This window comes from Saimiri boliviensis, chromosome 5, assembly GCF_048565385.1.
Source record: "Saimiri boliviensis isolate mSaiBol1 chromosome 5, mSaiBol1.pri, whole genome shotgun sequence".
NCBI lineage: Eukaryota > Metazoa > Chordata > Mammalia > Primates > Cebidae > Saimiri > Saimiri boliviensis.
The window spans coordinates 57,078,984-57,096,307 of record NC_133453.1 but is presented as its reverse complement, the minus strand read 5'-3'; the positions used below and the strand labels follow the sequence as shown (position 1 = coordinate 57,096,307).

At 36.6% G+C, this 17,324-nt stretch overlaps 1 protein-coding gene across 4 annotated transcripts in view; it reads right to left on the bottom strand.

The window, feature by feature from the left end:
- NCKAP1 (NCK associated protein 1) overlaps nucleotides 1-17,324 on the bottom strand; it is a 118,227-nt gene that overhangs the window by 74,975 nt on the left and 25,928 nt on the right. For 2 of the 4 annotated variants that reach the window (XM_074399379.1, XM_074399380.1), the window contains 4 exons: nucleotides 5,627-5,713; nucleotides 5,369-5,425; nucleotides 4,529-4,671; nucleotides 4,355-4,445 (listed from right to left, as the gene is read on the bottom strand). In XM_074399379.1, coding sequence (XP_074255480.1) covers nucleotides 4,355-4,445; nucleotides 4,529-4,671; nucleotides 5,369-5,425; nucleotides 5,627-5,713 — 378 coding nt within the window. Of the gene's footprint in view, nucleotides 1-4,354; nucleotides 4,446-4,528; nucleotides 4,672-5,368; nucleotides 5,426-5,626; nucleotides 5,720-17,324 lie in introns of all 4 variants that reach the window. The other 2 variants (XM_039469737.2, XM_039469738.2) reach the window with 1 other exon arrangement.

Below are 17,324 nucleotides of genomic sequence, written 5' to 3'. Positions count from 1 at the left end.
GATATCATAAAGTTAATTCACCATGATTAAGTAGGCTTTATTCCTGGGATGCAAGGTTGGTTCAACATAAGCAAATCAATAAATGTGATTAACCACATGAACAAAGTTTTAAAAACACCATATAATCATCTCAATAGATACAAAAGCATTTGAAAAAATCCAGTATCCCTTCATGCTAAAATCTTCAACGAACTAGGCACTGAAGGAACATACCTCAAAATAATCAGCGTCATTTATGACAAACCCACAGCCATAGTCAGTGTCATCTATGACAAACCCACAGCAATAATCAGTGTCATCTATGACACACAGCCACTATACTGAATAGGTAAAAGCTAGAAGCATTCTCCTAAGAACTAGAACAAGACAAGGATGTCTGTACTCTCACCACTTCTATTCAATGTAGTACTCTTAAGTCCTAGCCAGAGCAATCAAGCAAGATAAAGAAATAAAAGGCGGCCCGGCGTGGTGGCTCAAGCCTGTAATCCCAGCACTTTGGGAGGCCGAGGTGGGTGGATCACGAGGTCTAGAGATCTAGACCATCATGGTCAACATGGTGAAACCTCGTCGCTACTAAAAATACAAAAATTAGCTGGGCATGGTGGCACATGCCTGTAATCCCAGCTACTCAGGAGGCTGAGGCAGGAGAACTGCCTGAACCCAGGAGGCGGAGGTTGCGGTGAGCCGAGATCGCGCCATTGTACTCCAGCTTGGGTAACAAGAGCGAAACTCCATCTCAAAAAAAAAAAAAAAAAAAAAAAGAAATAAAAGGCATCCAAATAGAAAAAAAAGGAAGTCAAATTATCTCTGTTCATTGACAATATAATTCTATACCTATAAAACTAAATGACTTCAGCAAAGTCTCAGGATACAAAATCAACATACAAAAATTGGCAGTATTTCTATACACCAATAATATTCAAGCTGAGGACTCAAGAATACAATTGTGTCCAAGCATGGTGGCTCATGCGTATAATCCCAGCACTTTGGGAGGCCAAGGCAGGCAGGTCACCTGAGGTCTAGAATTCGAGACCAGCCTGGGCAACATGGTGAAACCCCATTTCTACTAAAAATACAAAAATTAGCTGGGTGCAGTGGCGGGTGCCTGTAATCCCAGCTACTCAGGAGGCAGAGACAGGATAACTGCTTGAACCCAAGAGGTGGAGGCTGCTGTATGCCAAGATGGTGCCACTGCACTCCAGCCTGGGTGACAGAGTGAGACTCCATCTCAAAAGAAAGAAAGAGAATGCAACCCCACTTACAATAGCCACAAAAAAAATAAAATAGGAATACATCTAATCAAGGAGGTGAAACGTGTCTAAGAGAAGAACTAGAAAACACTGCTGAAAGAAATCACAGCTAACACAAAGAAATGGAAAAGCATTCTATGCTCATGGGTTGGAAGAATCAATATCATTAAAACAACCATAATGCCCAAAGCGATTTAAAGATTCAACACTATTCCAATCAAATTACTGTCATTTTTCACAGAATTGGAAAAATCTATTCTAAAATACATATGAAACCAAAAAAAGAGTCCGAATAGCAAAGGCAGAGTAAAGAGACAACTTACAGAATGGGTGAAAATAATTGCAAACTATGTATCCAACAAAAGACTAATATCTGGAGTCTAAAAGAAGTTAAATCAACCAGAAAAAAAAACAAACTCCATTTAAAAGCAGGCAAAAGACATGAGTAAAAGCTTCCCAAAATAAGACATATAAGCAGCCAACAAACAGATGAAAAAATACTCAACATCACTAATCTTCAGAAAGATGCAAATCAAAACCACTGGTAAGATGGGATATCATCTTATACCAGTCAGAATAGCAATTATTAAAAAGTAAAAAAAAAGTAACAGATGTTAACAACACTACTGGAGAAAAGAAAATGTTTATACACTGTTGGTAATGCAAATTAATTCAAACCCTGTGGAAAGCAGTTTGGTGATTTCTCAAAGAACTAAAAATAAAATTACCATTCAACCCAGGAATCCCATTACTGCGTACATGCTCAAAGGCAAATGAATTGTTCTACCAAAAACACACTTGCATTCATATGTTCACTGCAGCTCTATTCACAATAGCAAAGACCTGAAAACCCAGGTGCCCATCAACAGTAGACTGGATAAAGAATGAGTGGTACATATGCACCACGTAATACTATGCAGTCATAAAAAGGAACAAAATCATGTCCTTTTGCAGTAACATGGATGGAACTGGAGGCCATTATCCTAAGAGAATTAATGCAGAAACAGAAAACCAAATATTGATTGTACTCACTTATAAGGGGAAGCTAAACATTGGGTACACATGGACTCAAAGAAACAGCAGACACTGGGGACTCCAAAAGTGGGAAGGAGGGAGGTAAGGGTTGAAAAACTACCTGTTGGGTACCATGTTCACTACTTTGGCAATTGGATTATTAGAAGCCCAAACCCAGTATCACACAATATACTCATTTAACAAACCTGCACATGTACCCCATGAATCTAAAACAAAAACAAACAAACAAAAAATACAAACCCTAGCAAATACATGACAGTATTTGATTAAAATTCTAAGGTATCATGGAATATTAGAAAAAAAATCAATTTTAGAAAATAACTGGTCTAATTCAAATGAATAATTCTCCTATGTAATTACTGAATATGTTAATGTGCTAATGACTACAGAGAACTTAAAAAGATACCCAAGAGGCTTTAAAGAAATTTTCAAAACCTAAATGGAGAAAGAACCAAATCTAAAATAACTAAATAAAAACAAGACCATCCACAATTAGAGAAAAATCCAAAAAGGATTGAGAGAGAAAAGAGGAGAAGAATAGAAAAGACAGTTCCGAGTGGTAAGAAACGACTACTAATATGAGAGACAGGAGATGACCACACTATGTTCAGCATTTTGAGGAATTTTGACACTTCCATCTACAATGCTGATTTTTTTAAAATTTCAAAACTGATGCCATCTACAAGCTTCTTGCAAACTGTGATTTAACCAATTCCAAGACATAAAACCTAAATAAATTTGTGTATAATATAGCTACGCAAATCTTGAAGAATTTCTTCAGAATTTTCATGGGAATAAAAAAATTCAAAGAAAATTATTGGTGTTAAACGTATGTCAAGAAAAAAGCACAGTGGCCAGGCACAGTGGCTCGTGCCTGTAATCCTAGCACTTTGGGAGGCTGAGGTGGGCAGACTGCCTGAGCTCAGGAGTTCAATACCAGCCTGGGATACACGGCAAAACCCCGTCTCTACTAAAAATACAAAAAATTAGCCAGGCATGGTAGCACATGCCTGTAATCCCAGCTACTCAAGAGGCAGAGGCAGAGGCAGAGGCAGAGGCAGAGGCAGAGGCAGAGGCAGAGGCAGGAGAATCACTTGAGCCTAGGAGCTGGAGGCTACAGTGAGCTAAGATCGCACCACTGCATTCCAGCTGGGCTGACAGAGCGAAATGCTGTCTCAAAAAAAAAAAAAGAGAGAGCGAGAGAGAGAAAGAAAGAAAAAAGACAGGCTTCTACAAGGTAGAAGTATTCAAAGAGAACAATCAAGGTAGACCAAGATTCTAGTTTCCTGGGCTTCAGTTCTGGTTTTGCTACCATTGTCACAAATGACTTAACCTTGTCATGATACTGCTCCAGCCCTTAACCTTTAGCTATAAATAATGAGAATGGATGAAATACCTATAAATATCCTTGAAGTGCTTAGAAACTACCGTTCTGTGAATTAGCCCTTCTGCAGAGAATCCATAATGACAGGACTACTTACAACCAAAATTATTTCATTAAGAACTATTTGTAATATCTCCTAAAAGATAGTCATTTCAAATTATTTCCATAAAACTCCTGTCATTTTTTTCTTGAGACAATAATAATATAGCTAAAATTTATCAAATACTCTGTACTTTTTAATGAAGTAATTCATTTAATTCTCCTAAGAACAATATGAAATAAGTACTATTTATTATTCCATTTTTACTGATAAGAAAACTGAGGTACCATGAGGTTAGTTAAGTAACTTGCCAAATATTATACTATAATTTACAGAGTTGCTATTAAAATCCATTGGTATGAGAACAGAACTCTCAAATACCATATGGTAAACCCTACTGTTTAATGCTAAACTGAAATCTAAAAAACTATAATGAATCAATCAATATATCCTTGAGTCTCTATACACTATCTTGAATCTCATTAATTAGTTCTCTGGTCCATAATTAGATAAAAGCACACATAACTATTACTTCTATCCCATTATAGTATTTTTCAAAAAAGAAGTTTATCACTTTATCCAACTATCCATCCTCATGCTATGTTATATGCCTATTCTCTCATATGCTTAAACACCACCTCTTACCTTGCTATGGGGTACAAATTCTTCCATCATCTTCTTTAAAGGGTTTTCATAATCCACAATCATCTGGCCAAGGCGTGGGTATTCTCGGTCACTTAAAACAGACATATCAAATTTCAATGAGTTGTAATCTCCCAAACTGAGAATTTCAGAAAGACTTTTATAATGCAGATCTACCTTGCTCCATGAGTCATTTCATGGGCATAGTTGTATAGTCCAATGATTGCCTTCCTTTCTTCAATTCGAGACAGCAGTATCATTAGTGTTGTATAGGTTATAATTAAATCTAAGTAGTTCTTTGTTAAATCAAAGTTTACAGTCTAGGAGAAAAAAAAATCAAGTTCAACTACTTCCTATTTCTTAACATTTTAAACACATACAAAATCTTCATAGAAGCTACTGAGAGCTATTAATTTTCTGGATTTATCTTATCCCCCATTCTGCAATGCTATCTAATTCTTTTCATTAAAAGCATGTCTAAAATTCGGGAGTTACAGATAACAGTTCTGTGATTGACCCAATTTTATGAATGAAAGAAAAAAAGCTTGTGATCACTATATTCCAACTGGTAACAGTTCAAAAGGATAAAAGCCAGAACAATAAAGAACACTGATGCCAATCTCACCAAAGAGGAAAAAAATTACTCTTTTTAAAGTTCACCATTAACTAAATGGAGACATTTTTCACTTTGACTTCCTATATCCAAAAATTATCATACTAAGAAAGAGTCCGTCAAATATGCCTTTTACAAAAATATTATCCACTTAACTTTTCAAAATTGGGTCTATTAAATAAAATTCTAAAGTTAAGGTGTATTTCCCAATATGTACAAGACTTATACTAAATGATAATCCAAACAAATATAGAGAATATACACTGTACTTTTTTAAAAAGCTATAAAACAAGCAGATTAATGATGCTAAAACTTTATATGTTAGTTATATAATCTATCTAAAAAAAAAAGCAATTGGTCCCCTGAGCTCTTCTGGAAAGAGAATAACTGGACATGATACTTACAATATCAAAGAAGACTTGGCAAACATCAATAGTATTCAGCAATTCACAAACATGGTCCTGAAAAGAAATACTTATTTCAATCTTTTATCTGTATAAATCTGTTTAAATTCAGAAAACACAAACGAACAGGGGATGTTTTAAATTTCAGTTCTGGAAGAACTCCAATTTTATTATTTACAAGTGACAGAGCAATTTACACAATTAGTAAACATTAAATCTACTTTCGAAATGTTAAATATTATATATTAAAATACATACCTTAAATTCCATAACATCTACAAATGTGAAGTAATATAATGCCAGATTTTTCAGAATCTCTGATTTTTCTTTCTGTAGTTGTGCAAGCTGTTGCTGTAAAAACAAAATTACAACACATTGTTCATAAAGAACAAAAGTATTTCACTTTATTACAAACTATCTTCTTTTATGACTGCTATATGGAAGCACAAGCTTTTAGAATAGTACTTCTAGATGATTAAGGCTTTTTAAAAAAACCAAAGTACTCGAGACAGCAACTGCTAATAGTGATCAGCACTGACAGTGTGAGGCTATAAAACAAATCAAAGCAGATTAGTACCAAATTGCACTACTATTAAGGAAAATCTGGAAGTGTTAGAAAAAAAAATCAAATGAACTCTTAAAAAATTAAAAACAAGTCATGAGCATGATCACATTACTAGAAGTGGGAGAAAAGAAGGTAAAAAACATCACAACTTATACTACAAAAAAACAATATGCTATATAAATTTGGAACTTACCAAAAAGAATATCCAGGTAAAGCCACGTTACGCATGCAAAATAAAATGTAGATACAAACATAAAATACAGTAACGGTTCCCTGACCAGATCCACAAAACACAAGAATATATTAAACAAAAGCAAAAACCACAACAACAAAAAAGAAATGAGAAAGAAGCAAAACTAGAGTTAAGACATGAAAGAGGGAAATGTGAAAGACAAATAGTATTTTAATTAACTGTATAATTTACAAAAGCCCAATTTTTCTTTTAAAATCAACTATTGATATAATTTCCAAAAGAATCTAGCTATTTTTAATGCCCTATAAGATTCTCAGAATTCCAATAAATGATCTAGAACCTTGATACTCTTGAGTGTAGTCTACTGAATAGCTGCTCCCACATAATTTAGGAGCTTGTCAGAAAAGCAGACTCTCAGGCCTACCTCAGACCTACTGAATCTGAATTTGCCTTTTATCCTATTAAATTTGTGAGAAGCTTATTCAGAACATGAAAAAGCTAGAAAATGTAAGTGGCTCAAAATATCAGATTTGCTATCAAAGCTCATACAATGTTGAGGCCTTTACATATAGCTCTTATTTATACTTAAGAACATTAAGGGAGCGATGCTTCCATACATAATTGTACTGCACCACTATGATAAGTCAGAAAATTTTCAGCAGTGAGCCTAACATCAGAGGATTTTTTTTTTTAAACTACAAAAAGCCAATTTAAAACAGTAAGCACAGCAGTCTGGTGGACCTTACTATTACTGGGTAAACCACCCTAAATATTGCAGTACCTGAAGACATTTACAGAATTCTAACTAGAAAATACTCACACTCAAACCTGTAATCCCAGCACTTTGGGAGGCCGTGGTGGGTGGATAATCTAAGGTCAGCAGTTTGAAACCAGCCTAGCCAACACAGTGAAACCCTTTGTCTACAAAAAATACACAAATTAGCTATGTGTGGTGGCACATGCCTGAAATCCTAGCTACTTGGGAGGCTGAGACAGGAGAATTGATTGAACCCAGGAGGCGGAGGTTGCAATGAGCTGAGATCAAGCCACTGCACTCCAGCCTGGGTGACAGAAACAAGACTCCGTCTCAAAAAAAAAAAAAAAAAAAAATTCATAAATGAAATATTTCATTACTACCCCCCAATGCCAGCAAATTAAGATATATACTTGTAGTGACTATTTTTAGTTTAATCTATGAGAGTAGCTGACTCTATTTTGCACAACATAATCTGTTTCAGAACAATTTCATGTTTATATGTACATTTTAATCTTTACTACTCTAAAAACATGAAGCGAAGAATACTTGTTACCCTATTCAACGTTAAACTTTGAGAACTGATGTCTTAGTTCCACAGAAAACTGAAGTTAAAAAAAAAGCAAAAAAGAATTAAAAAAAAAAAGAGAGAATTGATGTCTTAGTCTTTTTTCCTGCTTTTCAGTACTTTAAACATGACTTTCAAAATACAACAGGTGAAAGTACATTCATAATAATAAAATATGAAGGGTATAATTTGGTTTATATTGGGCTTAATACTCCCAATTTATTTCAGCTGCCCTAGTGTAATTCTATTAGTAGTGTCCCCTTTCCTTCCAACTTCTGTGTCCTAGTCTGGACAATAAATAATATGGTCACCATCTTACTATGAGCCTCAAATGGTCTTACATACAAACCCCATTTTCCATATTAAGAACCGAAGACCTACAGACCTTAAAATAACCTTCTTAAAGTTACAACTACCTAATGACAGAGCCAAAATTGGAAATCTCATCTCCTTACTTCTGAAAGTGTTCTTTCTACCATTCTACATGCCTATCAATTCCTTTTTAATAAAATCTCACAGGCTACTTTCTCATTCAACTTTACTTTCCCCAAAGCCATATATGACTAAACTCTACTTGGCTACAAACATTTATTCAACAACTACTAGATGCCTAAATTCAAAATAGTCAAGATTTCAAGGCCCTCTACAATCTGGTCCTAACTTACTTTTCCAATCTACATTTCCCTACATGTATTCACACTCTACATACAGTAGCCAAAACAATCTATTCTCTATTTTCTATACAAATCTGCTTTCTTACTGTTTCTTCCACTGGAATGTCAGAATCCCACTACTTAAACATGTCCAAATCCCACTATTCCTAAAGCACTCAGTTTAAATGCTTACCTCATTTTCAGATTGAATTCCTTCCCTGAAATGCTAACATCTCCCTTTTCTAAAGGTGTATAATGTCCGACAGCAGCTATCACTTTCTATTATAGCTATCTCCAGCACAATTAGACAGTGTGCCAAACTCAAGTTTTAATTTCCCCAGTCCATATCATACAGTTCTGCATATAAGGAAGTAACAAATGCAAACATCTATCAGATTAGAGATTTCAAAGACTATCGGTGTTAGATGATATGTTTTGGTAGGTGATGCTAAAAAGCCTACCTTATTATGCAACCATGGCTAAGTGACTTAACATCTCCAGCCTAATACCCTCCTCAACAAAATGGAAGCTGATATAGACAATTAACCAAGATTATGTACATAAGAACTGTAGCAATGCCTCACAACCAGAAGCTGTACATTAAACATTAAGTGAATAATAAAGGAAGCTTGCAGATACTTCTTCAGAATTAGTAAAACTTTAATATAACTTGAAGTCTTGTTGAGAAAAAAAAAAAAAACTTTAATAATCCCCAACAGTACCCATAGGATTTCTAATAAGAGCTGATATTTACTGAGTATGAATTATGTGTCAGGCATTGATTGTTCCAAACATTTTACAGGCATCTCACGCAATTCTCTTAATATCTTTACGCAATCACGTTCCTCATTTTAGTAAAAATAAATTTCATAAAGCCTGTGTGAAAGAGGTCAACTATAACAATGAAGAATAAAAACGTCTACAACTCTCTAGCTTCAATTACAAAAAATGCTACATTTTAGATCCTAAAGTGAGGGAGAGTAGATACCACCAAAAATTATTAATATCTAGAACAAAGTTTTCTTAATTCAACTGATCTCATTGGTTTACAGTAAATAAAAAGCAGGAAATGGCTTAAGAACATAGATCAGTAACACATTGAAGTTATGCAACAGAACATTAGAAAAATACTATTGTGAAAAAAAACTGATACTATTTACTACACTATTTATTTATTTTTGAGATGGAGTCTTGTTGTGTCTTGTAGGCTGGAGTGTAGTGGCGCAATGTCAGCTCACTGAAACCCCTGTCTCCTGAGTTCAAGCAATTCTCCTGCCTCAGCCTCCTGAGTAGTTGGGACTACAGGCAGACACCAACACATCCAGCTAATTTTTTTGGATTTTTAGTAGAGATGGGGTTTCATCATGTTGGCCAAGCTGGTCTCAAACTCCTAATTTCAGGTGATCATCCCGCCTCGGCCTCCCACAGTGCTGGGATTACAGGCATGAGCCACTGTGGCCAGCCTCACTATAGTTATAAAAGCATATTCATATGATACATGCAAATATTTTAGCAAAATATTTATATAATGCTTTCATTAAAATTTCTAGCTATGGGTCATTATTCTAAATATTCAAGTAAAATATGTAAAAACTGGAAATAAATAGGATAAACATTAGGCATGCTTATTGCAAAGAACCTATCTCTATACTGAAAAATCCTGGTAATTAATCTTTGTTCAATTAAGAAGCATTTTCCACACAGATATAAGCATCTAGAAAATTGATTGAAAATTTTTTTTTTTTGAGACGGAGTTTCGCTCTTGTTACCCAGGCTGGAGTGCAATGGCGCGATCTCGGCTCACCGCAACCTCCGCCTCCTGGGTTCAAGCAATTCTCCTGCCTCAGCCTCCTGAGTAGCTGGGATTACAGGCAAGCGCCACCATGCCCAGCTAATTTTTTGTATTTTTAGTAGAGACGGGGTTTCACCATGTTGACCAGGATGGTCTTGATCTCTCGACCTTGTGATCCACCCGCCTCAGCCTCCCAAAGTGCTGGGATTACAGGCTTGAGCCACCGCGCCCGGCTTCCTGAAATTTATTATTCTAAATCCTAAAGCATTTCATTCTTTCAAAGAAAAAGCACTGGCAAATTACTATAAGGAATCAATGCCTACAGAGCTAAATCATTGAATACAAAGGAACATAGGTATAGTTTTTATTTGCTCATTTCAATTATTACCTTCGTTTGTTACTGAAACTGCTAGGAATATATAATATATTCACTATATATTATGAATATAAAATATTCATAATATTTTTCTTAATCTAAGTTTTGCTAGTATTTTGTTCCTCTTTAAAAACAACCAATTACGTAAACCCAGCACTTTGGGAGGCCGAGGCGGGTGGATCACGAGGTCGAGAGACCGAGACCATCCTGGTCAACATGGTGAAACCCCGTCTCTACTAAAAACACAAAAAATTAGCTGGGCATGGTGGCACGTGCCTATAATCTCAGCTACTCAGGAGGCTGAGGCAGGAGAATTGCCTGAACCCAGGAGGCGGAGGTTGCGGTGAGCCAAGATCGCGCCATTGCACTCCAGCCTGGGTAACAAGAGCGAAACTCCACCTCAAAAACAAACAAACAAACAAACAAACAAAAAAACAACCAACTATAGAAATTTGGTTTCAAGGAATGCTTTGTTCACATTCTTAGTAGGATATTCTAGGCCAGGCTGTTTAAGTACTGAGATGCTATTTGGATAAATCTCTGCCTAAACTGTCCCAGCTAGCACCCTAGTCATCAACTCTCATGCGGACTCCTACAGTAGCATCCTATCTGTACTTGTGCTCGTGCCTCGTCAACCTTCTCTACATAGCAGCAGCACAGTCAACGTTTTTCTGTTTGTTTATTGTCTGAGACTAAGTTTTGTTCTTGTTGCCCAGGATGGAGCGCAATGGTGCGATCTCAGCTTACTGCAACCTCCAGAATTCTCACGCCTCAGCCTCCAGAGTAGCTAGGATTACAAGCATGCACCACCACGCCCGGCTAATTTTATATTTTTAGTAGAAACAGGGTTTCTCCATGTTGGTCAGGCTGGTTTGGAACGCCCGACCTCAGGTGATCCACCCGCCTCCATCTCCAAAAGTGCTGGGATCACAGGCAGCACAGGGTCATAGGTGGCTACCAAGCCTGGCCACAGCGAACATTTTAAAGCACCATAGTACCTTGAAAAAACTGATCCCACTGATGTTATGCAAGCATTAACAGCAGGTGAAGAGTACATGGGAATTCTCTATACTAATTTTGCAAATTTTCTGTAAGTCTAATTATTTCAATATAAAAATCATTTTTAACTCTAACAGTTTCATCTCACAATTAGAACAAACTACAAAATCTTTACCAGTGCCTCAGTAAAGTCATCAAAGCCCTTACCTATCTCTAAGACCTCATCTCCTTTCATGCTCTTCCACCCTCACTCAATATAGTTCTCATATTAGTCTTTCTGCTGTGTTCACATTCACCAAGTGTGTTCCCACCTCAGAGCCTTTGCACTTGTTCTTTCTCATATCTGGGATGCTCTTTGTCATTTTTTGGCATAGCTTACTTCCTCACCCCATTTCTCTTCACAGGCCATCGTTATGTAAAATGATCTTCTCATCCCCATTTAACTCCTTACCCAGCTTTCTATTTCTTCCTACCACCTATCCCCCAATGCAAGTATATATTCATGCTGGGTGCCATGGCTCACCCCTGTAATCCCAACACTTTAGGAGGCCGAGGCAGGTGGATCAACTGAGGTTGGGAGTTCAAGACCAGCCTGACCAACATGGAGAAACCCCATCTCTACTAAAAATACAAAATTAGCCGAGCATGCTGGTGCCTGGCTGTAATCCTAGGTACTCGAGAAACTGAAGGAGAATCGCTTGAACCCAGGAGGCAGAGGTTGTGGTGAGCCAAGATCACCCCGTTGCACTCTAGCCTGGGCAACAAAAGCGAAACTCCGTCTCAGAGAGAAAAAAAAAGGAAGTACATATTTATTTTAGTTGTTTACTGTCTAACAACACAGCTTGAATTTAAATTCCAAGAAGGCAAGGAGTTTGTATTATTTCCTGCTGTATCTCTAGCTGCTGGCACACAGTAAGTGCACTATAAACAACAATAAAAGATCCTCAAGTTTTTCAACATAAAAGGCATGAAGAGTGTCCTTAATTTTAAAATTTAATTGTTAGTCATAAATGAATTTGATAGTAGGTATAAATTCATGTCTCGAATGAGTTTCAAAAATGATGTAATCCCTTGAATAAAATCCCCAAGGTTGGGTAAAAGATTTCACATTATATCCTTCCAACGCAGGAAAGCATAAAAGAAATGAGTAGCAACTAAAGAGACTGACATATGCATATCAAATATAAGCAGATCTCTTAAGATTACCTGAAAATTCTAATTAACACAAAGATTAGTCATGTTTTAAAAGAACTTCAAAATCTTATTTAAAATCCTTAGTAGTATATCTCTTTTTTCATACACAAAGTGATTCCACTGGAAGTATTTCAGAAAAGGTAGTAAAAACATTTTAGGAAAATGTATGATCCAGGCTGGGTGTGGTGGCTCATGCCTGTAATCCCAGCACTTTGGGAGGCCGAGGTAGGTGGATCACCTGAGGTCAGGAATTCCAGACTAGCCTGGACAACATGGTGAAACCCTGTCTTTATTAAAAATACACAAATTAGTCAAGTATGGCAGGTTGGGTGCCTGTGGTGCCAGCACTCCAGAGGCTGAGGCAGGAGAATCACTTGAACCTGGGAGGCAGAGGTTGCAGTGAGCCAAGATTGCACCATCGTACTCAGGCCTGGGAAACGAGTAAAACGCCTTCTCAAAAAAAAAAGTAAAGTTATCCTAACACTAGCCTAGTAAAAATAAGCATTACCAAATTACTGAGTGTTTAAAAAGTATTACTAAATTGAATCCTCTTAATACGTTTTCAAGGTACATTTTTTTTATTGTGGTAAAATACACATAACATAAAATTTACCATTTTAACCTTTTCAAAGTGTGCTGTTCAGTGGCTTTAAGCATATTTGCATTGCTGTGCAAGCATTAGCACCATCCATCTCCAGACGGTTTTCATCTTCTCAATCAAAACACATTTTAATCCTCATTTTGCAGATATAGAAACAGACCAGAAAAGGGTAAGATGCCAATACAGGTCTATGAGATTTCAAAACTTGAAACACTTCTTCAATATACTTCAACATTCAAGTTGCCATACAATGACATAAAAGTGTAGGGACACGCTAACGACAACATTTGTATTTAATTACATTATAATCAACTACACAGACTTAGACTTCTAAAAAATCTAATTCAAGCCTTTCACTTTATAATTAAGGTTTTTTTTTTTTCTAAGTTCACATTGCTAGTCTTCTGTTTAAATTAATTCTGAAATGCACAAAGAGTTTTCTACTAAAGAAGTGAAAGGCAATAAAACAGAAAAAAGAAAAAAAGAACTGAAAGGCAAAGGAAAAAAAATTAAAATTTGTGTCTAGGTCTCCTTGCAATAGAACTCTACTGCCTCTTCCATTAAGCAATGTTGTCTATTTTCCCACCATTCCCATCTTGGCTGGCCTTGTGACTTGTCTTGACCAATAGAAAGCAGCAGAAGCAACAATGAGTCACTTCTAAGTCTAGGGCAAGGTCTTAGAGTTTCTGATTTTGCTCTTTTGGGACACAGCCCTGAAATGCTGTACGTGAAGCCTGAGATATCACATCACATAGAGAGAGGGCACCTCAGCATCCCTGCTGTTCCAGCTGGGCTCATCCCCCAGAATGCACCAGCAGAAAGCACTGCTATAACCTAGAACCAGTGAGATAAGCAAAGGAACTGCCCAGTCAACTCACAGAATCATAAGAACAAGCTGCTGTTGTTTTAAGCCACAAAATTTAGAGGTAATCTGTTATGCAGCAAAAGGTAGTTGAAACAATTAATATAAAGTTCAGCAATATAGATTAAAATAATTTCTATTTTACCACCTGAACACATTAATTTGCCACAGCTAAAATTTTTGGAAATTTAAGATTCTGGCTATAGATGGTCAAGTAAAAGCAAACTTGAAATTAATTTTATCATCGGTACTACAAAATCACTAATTATATACTAGGGTATAGTGGGCTTGGTCAAGTGTAACATCTTTGTATAAAAGGCATCACATTGTATTAATGATAATACAATTTACCTCATTTAATGGCACTATTTTCCATTACAAATAGAAAAATATATAGGCTAGTCCCTTTACATTCAATTTTAATAATGTTTTAAACTTTTCTAAAATGTGATTAACCTACTTTCAAAACCAGTACACAAGACATAAATCAAGCTTTTCTTACTGACTAGACATCATCGCTGTAATTGATAATTATACAGTAATTTACGTCAAGATGGCCTCAGATGCTACTGACATGTACAAGATAATCTGACAAGATTAAATGGTCCTTGCCTGCTATACTTAAGAGTTTTTATTTCTCTTCCTATAAATTATCATTTGCTCCTGATGGGAGTAACTTTTAATGTAGTGTGCGTCAGAAAATATACTTGTTACAATTTTGCCTAATCAGATTCAACAAGCTTGGTCATAGGAAAACCAAAATGCTTTTCTCTGAATAAACTTCACATTTATTCTAGAATACCATTTCTAGTTGCTCAAAATCTTTTTTTTACAGTTTTATTACGGTACAGTTTACTTACCATGAAATTCACCCATCATAAATGAACAATAATTTTAATAAATTTATAGAGTTGTGAAATCATCCACTCTATCCAGCTGTAGAACATTTCCATCATCCCAAAAAGTTCCCTTGTGCCCATTACAGTTAATCCTGCTGTTATTCCAAAGCCTGAGGCAACTACTGATTTGCTTAGTCTCAATAAACTTGCCTTTTGTAGACATTTTTTATAAAACAGAATCATACAGTATGTAGCTTTTTACATCTGACCTCACTTATTCATGCTGTAGCGTTTATCAGCAGTTTGCTCCTTTTAATTGCTGAGTAGTATTCTGTTAAATGTCCATACCACATTTGGTTTATTCATTCATCAGTTAATAGGCATTTGAATTGCTGCCAATTCGGGCTATGATGAATAACAAATTCTGCTCTAAACACGTCCTTAGATAGACATATTTTCATTTCTCTTGGGATAATTCCTAGGAGTGGAATTGCTTCCTTTGTAACTCTGAGATGTGATTCAGAGATGCAAGTGACATGAAAAGTATAGGCAAGTGAAGAGTTACTGTAATAACATAATATCCATTTAGACAACAACCTGTTATATTAACAGGCATTGTGGGAGAAGATGAGAAACACTATGAATAAAGCACTCACCCTCCCCTAAACAAGCTCATTGTCTATATGAGGGATGTGTAATATAAATGTACAGGGAACTCCCACTTGCTTGGGGTATTTTTTATTTGTTTGACTGGTTTTTTTGTTCTTTTTAACGTAAATATCCAGTTTTAGAGGCTGATTATTCAGTTTTAGAAGCTGACTAACTTCTAGGTGCAAGGTTCAAAGATGGTGAAAAACTACAATGATCAATTCCCATAATCCGTTCAAGACAAAGGTTCTCATAAACTGGCAATAACATAAAAAGGGTAACAACAAAAACAAAATCTATACATTAGTGTGATAAAGACCACAATAAGAAAGGTCAGAGCTTCTAAGAGTGGTGAAAATGCTGAGCAAAACAGGGAAGTTAAAGGAGAGGCTGCACTGAGTAGGTACACATGAATGACTTTTGGTACATGAATACATACTGACAGAGTACATGACAGCTGACATTAAGTTTCCTTAAGCCTGTAAAGAGGAATAAAGTTTATGTTTAAGTTATCCCGGCTTCTGTTTGGCCTTTCTGGACATCTGTTATTCCTGGGAGATTTGGAGACAAAGTGATGCGGCATCACTGGGAGAATAATTCCCACTTAAAATCTCTAATACTCTGCCTCCACAAATTCTTTGAACACAGAGACCTCCTATTCATTCACTCTACTGTCTTTTTACTGTCACTCATCCTCTTATGCTCCCCTTTTTTTATGAGATAGAGAGTCTCACCCTGTCATCCAGGCCAGAGTGTAGTGGCATGATCTCGGCTCACTGCAGCCTCCACTTTCCAGGTTCAAGTGACTCTCATGCCTCAGCCTCCCAAGTAGCTGGGACCAACATGTACATGCCACCATGCCTGGCTAATTTTTTGGGTTTTTTTTTTTTTTTTTTTTTTTGGAGAGACAGGGTTTCACCGCGTGGGCCAGGCTGGTCTCCAACTCCTGACCTCAAGTGATTCACTGGCCTCAGTCTCCCAAAGTGCTGGGATTACAGGCATGAGCCACCTCGCCAGGCCCCCTACTTTCTATCTTATCCATCTTAACTTTAAATGGTCCATCATTATAATTACTGCCTTGTCCTTCTATCCTGCTTTCATAACCGTCTGATAAAACCTGCAATAGTAGAAAAGCATATACTTATGGTGACTTGATCTCAACCTGATCTCATGATCATTAAACTGAGTAGCAATACTACTTAATTTTTACTGTCATTTTCCCACTCTCCTAGATGATTATTCCACTCCTTTTTCTCTCTTAAATCCCTCATTAATTTTTTCAATTTGACTCTCAGCCTTAAACCTAACCTGAGATCCAGATGCATATAAACAATTGGCACTCAGATTTCCAGTAAGTCGCTCAAACTTAACACGTCTAATATTGAGACACTGGTTCCTTTCCCCACTGCATTCACTGTACTACTCCCACTGTACTACCCCAAACCTATTTCTCCTGTTCTCTCACCCCATTCTATCTTGACATTTGTTCAAGCAAAAAATCTTAAAGTATATATCCAGAATCTGAACATTTCTCACCTTAACCACCCTAGTCCAAGCCATCATCAGCTCTTACCTCAGTGACAACAAATTTCCTAACTATTCTCCCTATTTTTACCTTTGCTCTCCTGCAGACTATTCTCTACCAAGTAACCATAGTGATCACAGTCATATCACTTCATTCCTCTGCTACTCCCCGCCTATGGCATCACAACACACTCAGAGTAATTAGCTAAGGTCCTTACTATGATCCAGAGAGCACTATATGATCTGCCCATTCATTACAACAACTGGCCCTTCATGTACTACCAAGGTCTCCCTCAATCACCTATTCCACTCATAATGGCCTCCTTGTTCCTGAACATGCCAGGTATGCACCCACCTGAGTCTTTGGAGCTGCTGTTCCTTGAGCACA